At 42.9% G+C, this 15,934-nt stretch overlaps 1 protein-coding gene across 2 annotated transcripts; it reads left to right on the top strand.

Annotated features, from left to right (window-relative positions):
- The first annotated feature begins 299 nt into the window (after nucleotides 1-299).
- On the top strand, nucleotides 300-14,541 carry CNDP2 (CNDP dipeptidase 2 (metallopeptidase M20 family)). 2 transcript variants are annotated; one of them, NM_001006385.2, is made up of 12 exons: nucleotides 300-326; nucleotides 3,007-3,087; nucleotides 3,629-3,772; nucleotides 6,141-6,303; nucleotides 7,661-7,749; nucleotides 8,636-8,836; nucleotides 9,327-9,411; nucleotides 9,942-10,102; nucleotides 11,927-12,091; nucleotides 12,603-12,744; nucleotides 13,341-13,488; nucleotides 13,863-14,541. In NM_001006385.2, the coding sequence occupies exons 2-12, from the start codon at nucleotides 3,028-3,030 to the stop codon at nucleotides 13,930-13,932; spliced, it is 1,428 nt and encodes a 475-aa protein (NP_001006385.2). In that variant the 5' UTR covers nucleotides 300-326; nucleotides 3,007-3,027; the 3' UTR covers nucleotides 13,933-14,541. The 2 variants fall into 2 exon arrangements, with proteins under 2 accessions (NP_001006385.2, XP_046780872.1); XM_046924916.1 differs by lacking the exons at nucleotides 300-326; nucleotides 3,007-3,087 and having other exon boundaries at nucleotides 3,642-5,816.
- Nucleotides 14,542-15,934: the final 1,393 nt, after the last annotated feature.

Here is a 15,934-nt window from a genome sequence, read left to right as displayed (position 1 = left end):
GAAGTAGCTATGGGTGACTCCTCTTCCACCAACACAGGCGAGCGTGCGCTGACACAGCGCTAGACTACACTCCTGAGGCGGCAAACAGGCCGGGAGGAAGTTGCCCAGGCCCACGCCCAGACAGACCCGCGCAGAGCCAATAGCTGCAGCTCAGGCAGGGCCTAAAGTGAGGCGTTCCCAACGAGGAGCTCCCGCGGCCCCGCCCCGCCCCTCCCCCCTGCTGAGCCACGGCCTGCACGCGATGCAGGGCGGGGCCGCCGCAGGGTATTTAAGCCACCGAGGTGGCGCTGTCTGTTCCTGAGGGAAGCTGGTACAGCGTGAGGGCGGTGAGTGGTGGTGTTGGTTGGGCTGGGGGTCACGAGCGGCGGGGTTCGGTCGGCCGGGCTGCTGGCGTGGCGGTGGGCCTTGAGCGGTGTCCGGTCTGCTGTCTCGGTCCGGCTGCTCCCGCGGCCTTTCCCCGCGCGGCTCCCTGCTCTCCGCATGGCCCCAGCTCCGCCCGCTCCTTCCCCGGAGCGGCCGCGGCTGAGTTCCTGTATCGCTCCAGGGGCCCGGAGCGTGGAGCCCTGCGGGCGGGGGTGGGGACTCGGCGTGGGAGCGGGCAGTGCTCCGAGGGGCTGCAGGCCTCTCCCGGCCTAGTGCGGTGCTCTCATCTGGGTGCTGCCCTTCCCTAGGGGTGAGGAGGGCAAAGCTGTCTTGGTGCTCTGGTAGCCGAGGGCAGCCTTGGGTTATCGTGTTTCATGGTGCAGAATTCTTGGAAGGAGCATTTCAGTCCGTGTTCATCGTGGGCAGAAAAACAGGCTTGGTTCAGTGTCTGCTGTGAAGCTGAAGTGCTGTTTTGCTATAGGAACTGGTCACTGTGTTATTAGGTGATCACAGTGGTAATGCTTGTGGTGACTTCTCTAAGTCTGAATGACATAGATGATGGCATTGAGTGCACCCTCAGCAAGTCTGTGGGTGACACCAAGCTGTGTGGTGCAGTCAATACATCGGAAGGAAGGGAAGCCATCCAGAAGGAACTGGACAGGCTGGAGAAGTGGGCCCATGAAAACCTAATGAGGTTCAATAAGACCAAGTGCACGGTGCTGCACTTGGGTCGGGGCAATCCTAGGTATTTATACAAACTGGGGGAAGATATCCTTGAGAGGAGCCCTGCAGAAAAAGACTTGGGGGTCCTGGTAGATGAGAAGCTGGACATGAGCCAGCAGTATGTGCTTGCAGCCCAGAAGGCCAGCTGTGTTCTGGGCTGCCTTGAAAAAGGGGTGGCCAGCAGGGAGTGGGAGGTGATTGTGTCCCTCTACTCAGCTCTTGTGAGGTCCTATCTGGAGTACTGCATCCATACCTGGGGCTCCCAGTACAGAAAGGACGTGGAGCTCTTAGAGCGGGTTCAGAGGAGGGCCACAAAGATGATCAAAGGGCTGGAGCACCTCTCCTATGAGGAAAGGTTGAGGGAACTGGGCTTGTTTCTCTTGGAGAAGAGAAGGATCTGAGGAAACCTCATTGTGGCCTTCCAGTACTTGACGGGAGCATATAAACAGAGGGGGAACAGTTGTTTATGAGGGTGGATAGTGATAGTACAAGGTAATGGTTTTACACTGGGACAGGGGAGGTTTAGGTTAGATATTAGGAGAAATTTTTTTTTCCACACAGAGGGTCGTGACGTGCTGGAACAGGTTGCCCTGAGAGGCTGTGGATGCCCCATCCCTGGAGGCATTCAAGGCCAGGCTGGATGTGGCTCTGGGCAGCCTGGTCTGGTGGTTGGTGACCCTGCACATAGCAGGGGGTTGAAACTCAATGATCACTGTGGTCCTTTTCAACTCAGGCAATTCTATGATTCTATGAATCATGTATGTGCTTTTGCTGTGTGTAAGTATGATAGCTTCTTTAGGAAAACCAGGCTTTGGTAGGAGGCAGTACTTCAGCTTGACTGTGTCTGTATGATCTTTCTAAAGGGTTATAAGTGATCTCAGGCTTGGACCAGTTCATGACTACTGAAGAGAATGCTATCTCCATTGAGTAAAAGAACATCAGTGATTGGTGTGAATACAGTCCTGACTGACAGAAGATGTGTTCTATACGTCTCTTATAGATCTGGGGTAGTAGGATGTGCTGTTATCACAGTATGCTGTCTGGGACGGCTTGGTAGCATTCGTTTTGCTATGCAGAACAGTCAGCTGTTCCAGAGGTCCTGAGATGAAAAGTCAGATATTTTAATAACCATCATGCTTGTCTTGTGACTTCTGTGTGGAAGTAGAAAGGCCTAAAGGCTCTGTATTATGCTGACTAAACAAGCTCCTGAGTTGTAGCAGCTGATGCTGCTGAGCATACTAGCTTAGAGTAGCATGCAAATGCGGAGTTCTGCTTGCAGTACAAGTGTTGGATCCAGTGGCTGGATTGTGAAGTTTTTTCTGACTTGGAGCTGAGAAGGGAAGAGGTTTTGGATTTTATCATACGAGCTCCAGATGGCATCAGAAAAACCCTTACAAAAAGGAAGTGGTAGTGCTGGACTAGTCCCTGGCCTCTGCTAGGGCTGGTTTCTGTTCCTGTGGCTTCACTCTGACCTCCTTTGGAAGGCTGAGTGGCAGGCTAGGACTTTCTTAAAATGCCTCCTTTCAGTGCTCTGTGGAGTGGGTCAGATTAAAAAAAAGAAAACCAGCACTTAGTGGACCTAGCATGTTCAAGGTGAAGGCATGCTATTAGTTGAACTCTTATAACAAAACACAGCTTCAGAAAGTATGTTTCATTTGAGTAATACTTTGCCTGTGTTCCTTAGTTAAGTACATGAAGCACCTCTATAGATCAGCTTGCTCTGTTGTACCTCCCAGTTTGTTTGGGGAGAGGCAGAGGCAGTGGTGTTCGGGTTGAATGTGCTTTGGTCACTTTGTGATATCCTAAGAGGGAATGACCAAGTTTTACATTCATGTGGCCTGATGTGTGGCATTGAAAGTTGAAAGCCTTCTGTAGTGAAACCTCAGGAAGCTAAATTATTTTTGTCACATAATTTTTCAGCAACAACATTCTGGTCAGAAGATGGCTGCTCTTGAGACCCTCTTTAAATATATTGATGAACACCAAGACCTTTATGTTAAGGTAAGTTTTCTTTCACATTTGTGTTACAGTACGGGCAGCTATGGGACACTAAAAGTTAAAAGCTGGTCAGCTTCAAGCTTGAGTTGCACCAGTGTAGTGTGTCCAACAATGAAGCTAACTGGAAGGAGAGGGGTCAGGCAAAGGGTATGACTGGTTTGAGCAACTCCCAGACAAGAAATATGTGGTGTTCAGCTCTCACTGATCTCACTTGGACAAAGGGCTAAGATGGCCTGAGAAGGCTGATAGATGCTAGTTGATTCTGCTTGCTTGAAGAAAAGAAACTGGAGGCAATAATGAGCACAAAATACCACAGTCTAAAGTCTGCCTTCCTTGTCTACAGACTGCTAGGCTGGCAGTGGTGTGTAACTGTGAGAAAGTGAGATTTTAGAGAGCTTTTGAGTGTGATACCAGTGGTTATAGTATTTCTTTGTGTAGACAATGGAGCTGATTTGCCTCAAGTTTAAACTTGACATATTTCAGTGTTAACAGTGCCTCTCATCCAATATATAGTGAAAACTGTAGCTTTTCTGTCTTTCTGCAGCGGCTGGCTGAGTGGGTAGCAATCCAGAGTGTGTCAGCATGGCCAGAGAAGAGGGCTGAAATCAGGCACATGATGGAAGTTGCTGCAAAGGATATTGAGCGACTGGGAGGCACGGCTCAACTTATGGACATTGGGAAACAAAAGGTATGTGAGCATCTGTCTTCTCGATAAAGTTCTTAAGCTGACAAGATGTTTGCACCAAGAAGTGTGCTAGTTTCTGTGATCCCAGTAAGAAAGGTGCTCATACACTTCAAAGAATCACTTAAAATGTTATTTATTAGGGCTACAGTTGCAATGAAAGAGGAGAGTGTAAATAGTCTTATGTCCCTTTAGATGCTGGGAATGCAAACTGTAGTGTCTAGCAGGCATCCCATTGGCATGTAGCATGCTGTGCAGACCCTATTTGTGAAGATGTTGTTCCATTTTGCTTATTCAAACTACATGAGAATTTCTGAAAAGCAACTTCATTGATTTCATCATCAGACAAAAGGGACGTTCACATGAGAACTTGCTGTGCTTTCTGATAAAGGCAAGGACATGCACGTGCTGTAATCACCTGTAGCAAGTGGGATCTGCCTACAAGCTGCAGTTTGCTGACTGTGTTTATCTTGCTGCCAAGTGATAGTACAGTGCAATGTCTGCCTGAAGGCTGAGCTATATACGCATCATATCATAGCACAGGCTTGGGTATACTTGGGCTGCTAGATGGATTACTAATTCCTTGTTATATGAAGATCTTTTGGACCAGATCACTACAGGAGCCTTGTGAGTTGTGACCTAGAAAAGCAGTAGTCTCGTGAGACATGGGATAAAGTCCTTCTACAGTCTTGAAGCTTCATGTTAAGACCTTTATTATAGTCAGTCTTGGGATCCATATCAGTCAAGCATATCACTACATGTTGGGCTGTGTGTTAAGTCTTTTTAAATACTGACTGAACATGAACAGAGCACCTGCAAAGAAAAATGTGATTCTTAACAGCAGGCTGGTCTTATCCTCACGGTCTCTGGGCCCAAGGGATGATACTGACTGAAGTTTCAGGTCTTCTGAAAGACTTCTGAATAGCTCTTCCAGAAGGGTATTACATTTATTAAAATATTGCACTCCTCACTTGCCAGATAGAGATGGATGCTTAAGAGGATGAATGTATTCCTAATTTTCACCTGTCTGGATTGCTTTTTTTCACATGAGAGATGTGTGTGCTGCTGAGAAGAATTTCATTCTGGAGAACAATCCAATTGATCTGCTGCTTCTCTGAAGTGCCCAGTCACTGTTTCACAGAATGAGTCCCATGCTGAAGTTGTTAGACGAGCACTGTGATAGTGGCATTCAAAATGGAGTTGTACTATAGCATCTGTGAATTTCAGGAGCTGGTTATTGTAATTGGTGCTGATGACTGCAGGGTGAAAGCTATGCCTAACAGAGGATCCTCTGAGCAGTTCTTGCATCTGGCAACTTGAATACACTTATTTGTAGCACTGTAGGTCCCAGCAGGACAGTGTGTAATTTCTTGCTTCATCTTGAGGGGAAGAAGGCTCTTGAGAATCTGTAACTCTGCTGTTATCTACAGCCTAAAATCCCACCGTGAATGTTTCAATTAATGCACTGAGACAAACTCTGTTCATCAGTGTTACTTTCTTGGGAAGTAAGAACTATTGCTGCTATAGCAATGAAGAACAATGTAAAGCAATTGGCTAAGTTGCCTGATTCAAGTTAACTTTACTACTGTACAGCAGGTTGTACTGATTATTGTAACTTCTTGTAATATTGTTTTAATCTCTTAAAGCTGCAATTGGCCAGGGACCATGCAGCCAGCTGATATAAATCTGAACTTAAAGCCCAGAAGTGATATCTGATGCTGCTTTTGATCTGCTGAGCAGTTTCCAGGTGTGTGTTCACCAATATGGACATAAGTGCTGACTGAGAATAGCATGTGATAACTGCTTATGGCTTACTCCAAAGAACTAAGCTAAGTTCAACTTTATCAGCACTGCCCTGCCATTCACTTAACAGTGTAGGCTAGCATGGAGAAACAGAGCTGTTAAAGATCTCACATGAGTGTAGGCACGTATTACTCAGTGATTTCATTGTCAGGAAATCACTGTCACAAGATCTATACTGTGGACAAGATGAAAGTGCAGTGACAAGCAGTGCAGAATACTCTGAATGGAGTTCAGCACTGATGCTGAGGTAAGCATTAGATATGGTGGTTTGGCATGCAGATAGCTTGCTCTGCTAAAATCTAATGTAGGAGTGTTTAACGTTTCTGAGCTTGGAAATACTTTGACTCTTTTTGGGACTTGTAAGGAATTATTTTGTGGCATGGTTCTGTGACACTTTCACAGATACATTCTGCTTCTTGCAGTCAATTTAAGTAGCTTAGTTTTGTTTAGCTGTCTATAGGGGTTATGAGATTAGAGGTGTAACGTTAAAGTAATTTATTCGTGTGATGTAATTGTGCCACTGACATTATGTATCTGTATTTAAAAAGAAACTCCTGCCTTCTTCTTCTAGCTGCCTGATGGATCAGAGATTCCTCTACCTCCAATTATTCTGGGAAAGCTTGGCTCAGATCCACAGAAAAAGACTGTGTGTGTGTATGGCCACCTAGATGTTCAGCCAGCAGCACTGGAGGATGGCTGGGACAGTGAGCCCTTCACACTGGTAGAAAGAGATGGTAAGAGCATGGACTTCAGAAATGGAGCACTTATTTAGCTAGTATTCCTTAATTGTTCTGGAGTCATACCCTTAATAGGAAGGGAGAAGGGAAGGGAGAACACAATTTAACTGAAAAGATGCAGGGGAAAATAGTAAACAATCTTCCCTGTGCTAGTTTTATACTTTCAGAACTTGCAGCCTGGGAGATCACGCCAGACTGATGTTTTAAACTGCTACGGGGTGCAAGATCTCAACACTACTTCCTTACTCCTGCAGAGAGAGAGGAGTGATACAGCAACCTGCATGGTTTGCTTTGTTTGTGTACTGTGCTACAGTGAGTACACAAGCTGTTTGAGAGAGCCAGTACCCAGAGAAGTGTTCATCTCCAGTAATGGGGATGAAGAAATCATGCAGTAACTTATATTTAAGCAACGTGTTTACTGTAGCCAAGAGGAGAGTAGAACTTTAAATAAAAGATCTTGCTGCCAACAGCCCCTTTCTTGTTTCATTTGCTCACTGTTAAGAGTCAAAGGTCTTTCTATTCTTAACAACATTAACCATTCTTGTATTGCATAAGCATTAATCATTGTCAAGAAGAAGCATTTGTGGTAACTGGTATTTCTAGTGGGGCACTAGGTCATAGGTAGCAGAGTCCAAATTAATCAATCAGATTGTTATCCAATAGTAAAAACTAGATTTACCTCAGGCAGTGGCTTATCTTTGTGCAGCCTGGCAGTTGTAGGTGATGTATTTGCCAGTGGCTCCTTACCTTTCAACCTCTATGGTATGGTCTGGTGCTGTGGTTATACAGCTTAAGAATTGTAGCCACAGTTCTTATGAGTTGCAACACTATCTGCCTCTGATCCCACCTGCCACTTTCGGGGACTTTCCATTGCCTGTAGAACTTCTCTGACTAGTTTTCTGGTATTCAGAAAACTGGTTGCTACTGAAGTCTTATTCTTCAAATAAAGAATTATTGAAGCAATGCTGGTTAAGTTTCTATTAAAAGGAAATGGCTTGTTTCTATACCTTTACTGATGTAATTGTAGAAAATGGTATTAATGGAAAGGTTATGGGAATGAATTAGCGTAAGGCAGTTGCATCTCTTCTAGATTTTTTTGTTCTACCCAGGGAGCAAGCAGCTCATGGAAGAGGTGGCATAGGTCTAAAAGTGGGTTAACTACTGCAGTACCTATCCCACTGCATGGGTGTATGAAGTAGGATGTAAAACTGCTGCTTCAGAAGAATCTCATAGGAAAGTTAGTCTAATTAGTGCTGAAAAGCTTATCCAGAAGGATGTTTTCTTCTGCAAGTAAGAGATGACAAACTTCATTCTAATTTTTCTCCATTCTGGTTAATTTGCCTGATTTCTGCAGGAAAGCTGTATGGGAGAGGATCAACAGATGACAAAGGTCCAGTGCTTGCCTGGCTGAATGCCTTGGAGGCTTATCAAAAAACTAATCAGGTGTGTGCCCAATATTTGTTCTGTGTTTTTTTTACATACAGCTGAGTCTAGCAATAAACATTATCCAAGCCACAAACCCTTCTGAAGCCTGCTTATTCAGCTGATTGGAGGAATGGTGCAACAGTCTTGTAAGTTTCCTGACTTCCTGGTAGAACTGAATTGACTTGCTGACAGGGTGGTTTTGTAGATGGCTTGGATTGCACTTAAAACAAAAATGTTTTAAAGAAATGTGTAGGAAGGAAAATACATATGTAGTCATCTGGAGTAGGAGTAATAATTGACTTACATGAAAGAATGTCAATTAGCCTGGCCTTCAGCAAAGCTTAATGTCTCACTGCCCCTGAATTCTAAGAAGAGATTGACATGGAATCATGAACTTGGGAGTTTTCCTGTTTTTTTGGGAAAGGAAAAGTACAATCAAATAAAGCAGTTATCTTGAGCTATCTTGTAAGACTGATTGTTACTGGGCAAAGAATTAGCAATTCTCTAGTGTTTCTAGGATATGGTAGGCTGGTCAGACAAGGTAGCCCTGACTCCTACAGTAGCAGGCAGTTTTTATGCTTAACTAATTTTCTAGCCTTGTGACTTACCTTTGGCAGCAAATCTGTTGCTTTTCCACAGCTAAGAGGATTGGGAAACAGTTGCTCTAGTGCTTAGTTAAAACTTTTTTTGAGGAGTTGGGATTCCATCAAATGAAGGGTAGCGTAAGTGCCCTTAAGTACATCTAGACTTTGTGAGACAGACTTTAGATTTAATTAATGTATTCAGCCACTGTAGAACTAAGCTACCCTTGTTCTGCTTAGTTACACTGACAGATCAAAATTACTGCTCACTGAAGGAATTGAATGTTTTCAAATACTTAATCTGTTCTTGTTCATTTTCAAAGGAATTGCCAGTAAATATTAAGTTCTGCCTAGAGGGTATGGAGGAATCAGGATCAGAAGGCCTTGATGAACTGATTTTTGCTCAGCGCAATGCTTTCTTCAAAGATGTGGATTATATTTGCATTTCTGACAACTACTGGCTAGGCAAGAGTAAACCTTGTATCACCTATGGCTTGAGGGGTATTTGCTACTACTTCATAGAGGTAAGTTCTGAAATACATGGCCAAGCTAGTATTAAGCTAAATTTTGTATTAGAGAATGCAGGTTTTCCAAGCCACTAGGTTTTCTTCAGAAATGATGGGACTGACTAGGTAGGTAGAACAGGTTCTACCATAATCATCTAAATAACTTCCTTTTAGCATCCTGTATGGTATTTGGGTAGAAGGGTTAGCTTTCAGCTATCCAGCAGCTTTACTGGAGGATTATCTCATGGCACATCTTCATCCAGAGACTTCTGTGAGTAAAGAAGTCACCTCTGAAGTCTCCAGGATTGGGCCAGTCAGTATTAGGAGCTTGCACTTTACAAAGCAATAGGAAGCATATGTTCTCAAATGTACTGTGACTGAGTGGTTGGCTTTCAAAAACAGATGCATTCTCAAAATACCTGCAGAAAAACCTAGGATAGAAATTTACGCAATTTTCATTGTCTTTGTGTTAAAATTAACCTGAATCTCATAACTCATCTCTAACCAGGTAGAATGCAGTGACAAAGACCTTCACTCTGGAGTTTATGGTGGTTCGATACATGAGGCCATGACAGATCTCATTGCTCTAATGGGTAAGAGAAAAGCAAATTTCAGTGAATGCATCTAAAATGGGAGTAAGCCCCATTAAAGCAGTGAGGCATTCCTAAGTGCTGCTTACACTTCACTGGCTATGGAAAGCCAATGAAGCTGTGCTTACAGGGATGAGTATAAAATAGAGTGATCCCTTATACAGAAATATGAGGAAGATCTAGCCAAGCTTCTCCTAAAACCCTGTTGTACATTTCTGTGCTAGTTTAGTCATCTCTTTCCTGTAAACTCTTCTATGGATGCTGTATTGAGATCCTTGAGCAGTCCTGCCTTCAAACAGCCAGCTAAACGCATAGCAGTAGATTTGTATGTAGGTGCAAGAAAGTACAGGTTTTTGGATAGCTGCAAAATTCATCGGTGCCCTTTGTTTTGTGGTAAGGACCCTGAGAGGTAGAGGGTGGCTTCATTACATTTACAGAGGTTTTCAGAAGGCTGACAGCCACTTCCCACAGAAAGTATTCCCCCATTTATTTCTTCTGGTTAAATCCTGATCTGATGTGCTTTCTGTTTACAGGTTCTCTCATAGACAAGAAGGGGAAAATCCTCATCCCGGGCATTAATGAAGCAGTGGCATCTGTTACTGATGAGGAGCTGGCCATTTATGAGAAGATTGATTTTGACTTAAAAGAATATGCAAAAGACGTAGGAGCAGCAAAACTATTGCATGATACAAAGGTATACTGTACTCCTGTCCGCCCTGGTTAGCTGTGTAAGTTCAGGCATACTGTACAGTTAATTGTATACTTAATACTAGCAGTTCCTCTGCAAAGTGTGCACTTGGAAACTTTGTTTAGGTTATACTGTATTTAAAGCTAGCCATCTAGGCAATATTAAAGCTGTTCCTTAGTTGTTTACTCATGTGTAAATAGCATTTCAAACTACTATGGAACTTTTGTTATCTAATGCTGTTCTCTTAAAGCTAGGTAAGAATAGTTAGCACAGGAGAAATGTTTCCCAAAGTCAGATACTGTGCCTGCCCAAAGCATCTGACTTCATGAATGTTAGTAGAAAGTTCAGTGGGCTATCTGAAATTTAGTTTCTTATGTAGTTCAATCTTCTAATAAGGTAAGAAAACAGTGTTACTGTGATCTTAAGGTTGACATGCAGAACATCTTCCTAGCCTTAGCAAGCAAGGACCTTTTTGTAGGCTGCTGAAATATTTGGCCAGGTTCAAGTTCCATATATGCATGTCTTTTTTTTCCTCAAATCTTCATCTGAGGAGTTCTCTAAGTGAATGCCAGGAAATACTCACAAGGTACAAGTAGTATTTACTAATTTTAAAAACCTAAGCCATAGATGTATATCTATCATAACATGCTAAAAGAGGTGTTATAAAATGCAAGTTTACATATGCAGGTCTGTCTTTTCTCCTGGTAATATCAGGAGAGAAGACTTCAGACTGAACTGAAGTAGCTATAAGTAACAATTTTATATGCTCAGTGTTGTTTCTACATGCAGGAGTTTATACCAACTGAGAGCACACAGACTTTATTGTTTAGTCTTTCTCTATAAAGTAATGGATGAAATATAACTTGTATACAAGAAGGAGTTGGCATGGTGCCCTTCACCTGAGGTACTAAAACTGTTCTCTCTAGCTAGACTGAAATCCTAGTGTAATTCATGGAGGGAATTCAAAGTTACATGTGTGCAAGAAATGTCTTGTGACTAAAAGGTGGTATGAGAAGGCTTGTAATCTGTAAGTGAGGAACAGCATGCTTGAAAGTTTTGAGCAGTGATAGTTCTGCTCAAGAGTAGAGTAGAGGCAGATTGTACCTGGAGCAAAGCAAATTTGGCATTGAAGCCCGCAGAATTAAGCCTCCCTAATCTCTACAGTGTAGTTCAGCTTTGAGTTATTGCAGTTGTCTGCCTAAGACACAAATGTGTTGAATTCACAGCATCCAGTGTACTGAACTGTGTCCAAGGCAACAAGGAGGAAATGTGTATCTGAAATGGCCTTGTGCTAGTAGGTAGTAGCACTCATGTCAGTGAACTCTGAGTTCAGTCAGCTTAACGCAGCTGATACTGTCAACAGCTAAAGGAGGAGTGTGCTGTATGCCTCAGTCTGCAGTGCTGAGGCTTTTACAAAATTTGTGGTCTTTGTCAGTGTGTGACTCAGTATTGAAGACACATGCCTGACTTAAGGCTGTGGGGACCAGAACTTCTAGTGTGCTGCTTATAGTGCTTGAGAATCTTTATAAATGTATTTGTATTCTTTCCAGAAGCAGAATGAGCAATGTTGCCCTGTAAGTTCTGCAGAACTAAGAGAAAGCCAAACTGGAGTTACTGAAAAATCTCTTTAGTTGCTGAAAGCTAGCTCTTGTATTTAAATGTGTGCTTAATAGAATTGTTGGCTTCTTTTTGCAATTGAGTGGTCTTGGTTGAGGTGCATTTGTCCATGTGAGAAAGGACTGTTCTTTTCAAGTCTTTAATAGAGCTCTCCCAAGTTAATCTCATCTGTCAAACTTGATGTAACTTGCATTTATTCCTTTGCTTCTGCAGAGAGATATCCTTATGCATAGATGGAGATATCCTTCCTTGTCTCTCCATGGAATTGAAGGAGCCTTCTCAGCCTCTGGAGCCAAGACTGTGATTCCTAGGAAAGTGATTGGCAAGTTCTCAATCAGACTTGTGCCAAACATGACTCCTGAAGAAGTCACAAAGCATGTATGTGGAGATGGATTAATGATCTCTAAAATCCTCTCAGCTTCTTTTCTCCATATCTAGGAGGAAAAGTGTTTCTGGCTTCTGAAACAGTTCTGTTTACTTTGCTACAGTCTTCCCTGTCTGCAGCTCAGCTCAGGTATTTTGAGGGAATGAGCGTAGTCCCACACTGAACTGTTGAGGCCTTGCTGCCCACTTTCTCTCAGCTAACTTGAAGATGCAGCTGAGAACTAAATGCTGATTTAACTGCAGGGCACTTGAGCTACCACAAGAGCCCATTCAAAAGCCTAAGAGTTTAGCATAGTGACTAACTGTTCTACTGTAATGCTTTTACTTGCCTGATGGAGATATTCTGACTGTAGAGTTGCATAGTAATGAGGTAGTAGTAATATGAAAGCTATTGCTGCATGCAGTTGTGACCTGTGAGTCACTAGTGTGCTTTTAGTATACTGTCTTTACCAGCGTTCATACGTGTAACAGTAAATAAGGCTACTTGATTTTTTTTTTCTTATAGGTTAAAGACTACCTGAGCAAAAAGTTTGCGGAGCTGCAGAGCCCTAACAAATTCAAGGTATACTTAGGCCATGGTGGAAAACCTTGGGTGTCAGACTTTGACCATCCCCACTACATGGCTGGCAGAAAGGCCATGAAGACAGGTCAGTGGGTTTTTCACTTTGTATTGGGAAGTGTTCTTGTTCCAGCACCTCAAGAAATACTGTGGAGTTCATGTTTGCATAATATTTGTGGTGTTTTACACTTGGGTGATACATTTGACTCACTGAGTAAGAAAGCATCTCATGTGCCATCCTTAATTCTCAAGTACAGGATGGAGGAGTTACTAAAAAGTGCATTCCAATACATGGAACAAGTCTGGCATGGTGTTGCTCTTAGATCAGGATGCAACTGTCAGTAGTTCAGACAGTTTACTTAACCAAAGCCCTCAAAGCTTATGCATTCTGGCATCCTTAGCTGTGGTAGGGTAACAAGGGCAAATCTGATTTCTGTTGGAGTTCAACAGGCTTTCAGATGGTATAAACAGTTTGAACTAAACTCTGAAATGGACAATTCTCCTGCACTATATCTGGGGTGAAACTCGACGATTCTGTTACTTCTGCAGTCTATTGGAGAAGCTTTAGAATATATACAGAAGTACTTGCTTGATTAAGCAGCACTTGATTGCTTAAGCAGCAGCAAAGATCTGTTAGAAAAACAAATGCAACTTCAATCTGACTAGAGTATCACTTTGTTTTAGTGTTTGGAGTTGAACCAGACCTGACAAGGGAGGGAGGAAGTATTCCTGTTACCCTCACTTTTCAAGAAGCAACAGGCAAGAATGTCATGCTGCTTCCTGTTGGTGCTGCTGATGATGGTGCCCACTCTCAAAATGAGAAACTGAACAGGTAAGAATGTTTATCCCTGTGCCAGACTGAGTTGTGCTGTGGGTCTTTTTTGTTTATTATGAAAAGAACTAAGGCAAATCAAGCACTTAAAGTGTTGAGAAGACATCCTTGGTGCAGGATGACCAGGCGGTTGTGCTAACTGGTCTGTAGCTGAATCTACATGTCCTTACTGTTCCTGGTTGTGCATGCTTACCTCATGGGTGACATGACATTTCTGTGCTGCCAAGGGGAATGCAAGCAGGTTGGGAATAGTCTGTTTTCTGCCACAGTTTTGCCTGTAGCATCTGTTGCTGACAGGACTAATGATGCAGTATGCACAACTGCTAGGAAAACAGCTCAAACTACAACAGTGCTAATGGAAGCTGTCTTTGCAGGTACAACTACATTCAGGGAGTGAAGATGCTTGGAGCATACCTCTATGAAGTTTCACAACTGAAGGACTAAGACACCTCACCTTCTGGCTTGTGATTCAGAAATCTGACTTTTCTTGGGAAACAGCATCTATTAATTCTTATGTGTCTCCCCTTTTCCACCAACACTCCACTACTTTGGAGAAGAGGGAAGCATGTCATTCTACTTGAGAAACAAATGTTGTAAACCAAAAATAATTCTTCAAATGACAGACTACTTCCCATCTGTCCAATAGTCCTGAAAGGCATCTTTCTCCTCTGTATCACATCAAAGTTCTAGTTTGCTGTACTCATCTACTTTTCCTGTAATGCAGGAGGAACTGGGTGCTCTCAGCTGTTTCAGCAGCCACATTAGCTGCAGAACTGTTGGCTGGGTTTAAGGTACTTTTTCCAAGATATGTTCTGGAAGTAGTCACAGTGACAGATTAGGGGTCTGTACTGGAGTGTGCTCAAGCTGTAGCGTGGCATCTGTCTTCCTAAAGGATTGGGAAGAACAGTTTGTCTTACAGTTTATACCTGCCTGCAGGTTTCAATTTACAGTGCATTAGGTTGTAACAAAATTCACTGTGATAATGACTACTAGTCATCTTTGTAAAGCTGCTTTTGTACTCCCTAAAAAAGGACAATAAATAATCACACTCTAGTATTTGGCTCTGTTTCTAAGAATTAAGTAATGACTTGGGAGGAGTGCTTCTATGAGGCAGATGGATAACAAGGCTATACAGACTACTTGCTGGGACACAATTTTTATTGCTGAGTACTCTTAAGCTCTAGTTCTATATCAGCTTGCTGATGTGAAGCTCATGTTGCAGAATCCTACTCATCTGAGAGAAAACAAGATCAGGATGGTCCTTTTTAGGCTCTAGGAGTCAGGGCATTGCACTCAAACAAGTGACAGTGAAAATGAGTGAGTAGAATCTTTAGGCAGATTTGGGGGGGAGAAGCATCACTCATTGCAACTACTGACATCTAACTTCAAAGTGTCTTTTGGAAACACTCAGCTCCAACACTTTCTGGTACTAGGTCAAGAAAAAAAGCCTAAACATTTGCTAATCTGAATTGAATTTGATTCACTGTTTCTGACCTCCCAGACTAGCATTAGCAGGCTAAGCTAGGCAAATGTTTTAAGTAATGGTGCTTAGCTCTGAGAAATGCCTGAGAGCACAGTGCATTCCTACAAGTCCTGTATAGTGATGAGTAGAGCAGCATCTGCTGCTTCTGTAGGGAACAAAAGGCAGTAATGTCCTGTCTGTCTGGTTTTTATTGTTGTTTGATCTGGAGTCTTAACTGTGAATGGCTATTGGGGCAGAAAGGAGGCCTCTGTTCTCACTATACATCTTCTAGAGCTTCTGTCTACTTTTTTTGTCTACTTTTTTTGTTTTCTAATGGAAGTTGAGGTCCAATATCATTAAACATTGCACTTGTACTTGCAGCTGGGGTGCAGGCTGAGACCTGCATCACATGGCCATGTTAGTACCTGCAAGCACCAAGCTTCTCTAGTAACACTGGGTAAGTGGGCTTACAAGGTTCTCACCTCCCAGTGATGTTGAAGCTGATCTAGTATAACAATCTGATACATGCAAGATGGCACACACAAGTATTCAGGGGTCATCTATATGTGGAGACCAACTGGTTATATAGGGTAACATGTCCAAGCAGTGTGTGTTTAAAGCAGCTTCCCTAGTTACTGAGTTGACAGCTCGTACTTCTTTAAATGGGGTGACTCTGAGAAGACAGTACCATAGTGAGTTTATATTGCTTTCCTACCTATTAATTTGAAAAGCATAAAAACTTCTAAAATCTACTTCATGGACTGAGGTAGTGAGTTTCTCACAGTGTGCAAAGGAACTTAGGAACTCACTTAGATGGTCAGAAAGCTGATAACGTCATGAGCTATGTTCAGAAAGCATGTTTATAGATGTCATTTCTAACTGTTGTATTTAGCATCAATTGACTCAAGTTCTGCACTAAAGATTCTGCGAAAGGTCCTACACTTCCTGAATAATCACAGTATGGCAGAGTAGTGAAAATTGTCC

Source organism: Gallus gallus, chromosome 2 (assembly GCF_016699485.2).
Source record: "Gallus gallus isolate bGalGal1 chromosome 2, bGalGal1.mat.broiler.GRCg7b, whole genome shotgun sequence".
In the NCBI taxonomy this organism is placed as follows: domain Eukaryota; kingdom Metazoa; phylum Chordata; class Aves; order Galliformes; family Phasianidae; genus Gallus; species Gallus gallus.
Note: the sequence above shows the minus strand (reverse complement) of the source record. Positions and strands in the feature narration are given on the sequence as shown.

Bases quoted from the DNA above. Each gene is read 5' to 3' on its own strand.
- CNDP2 (NM_001006385.2), top strand. From the start codon at position 3,028: ATGGCTGCTCTTGAGACCCTCTTTAAATATATTGATGAACACCAAGAC. The intron at 3,088-3,628 runs GTAAGTTTTCTT...GTCTTTCTGCAG, and splicing joins ACCAAGACCTTTATGTTAAG to CGGCTGGCTGAGTGGGTAGC. The intron at 13,489-13,862 runs GTAAGAATGTTT...CTGTCTTTGCAG, and splicing joins CAAAATGAGAAACTGAACAG to GTACAACTACATTCAGGGAG.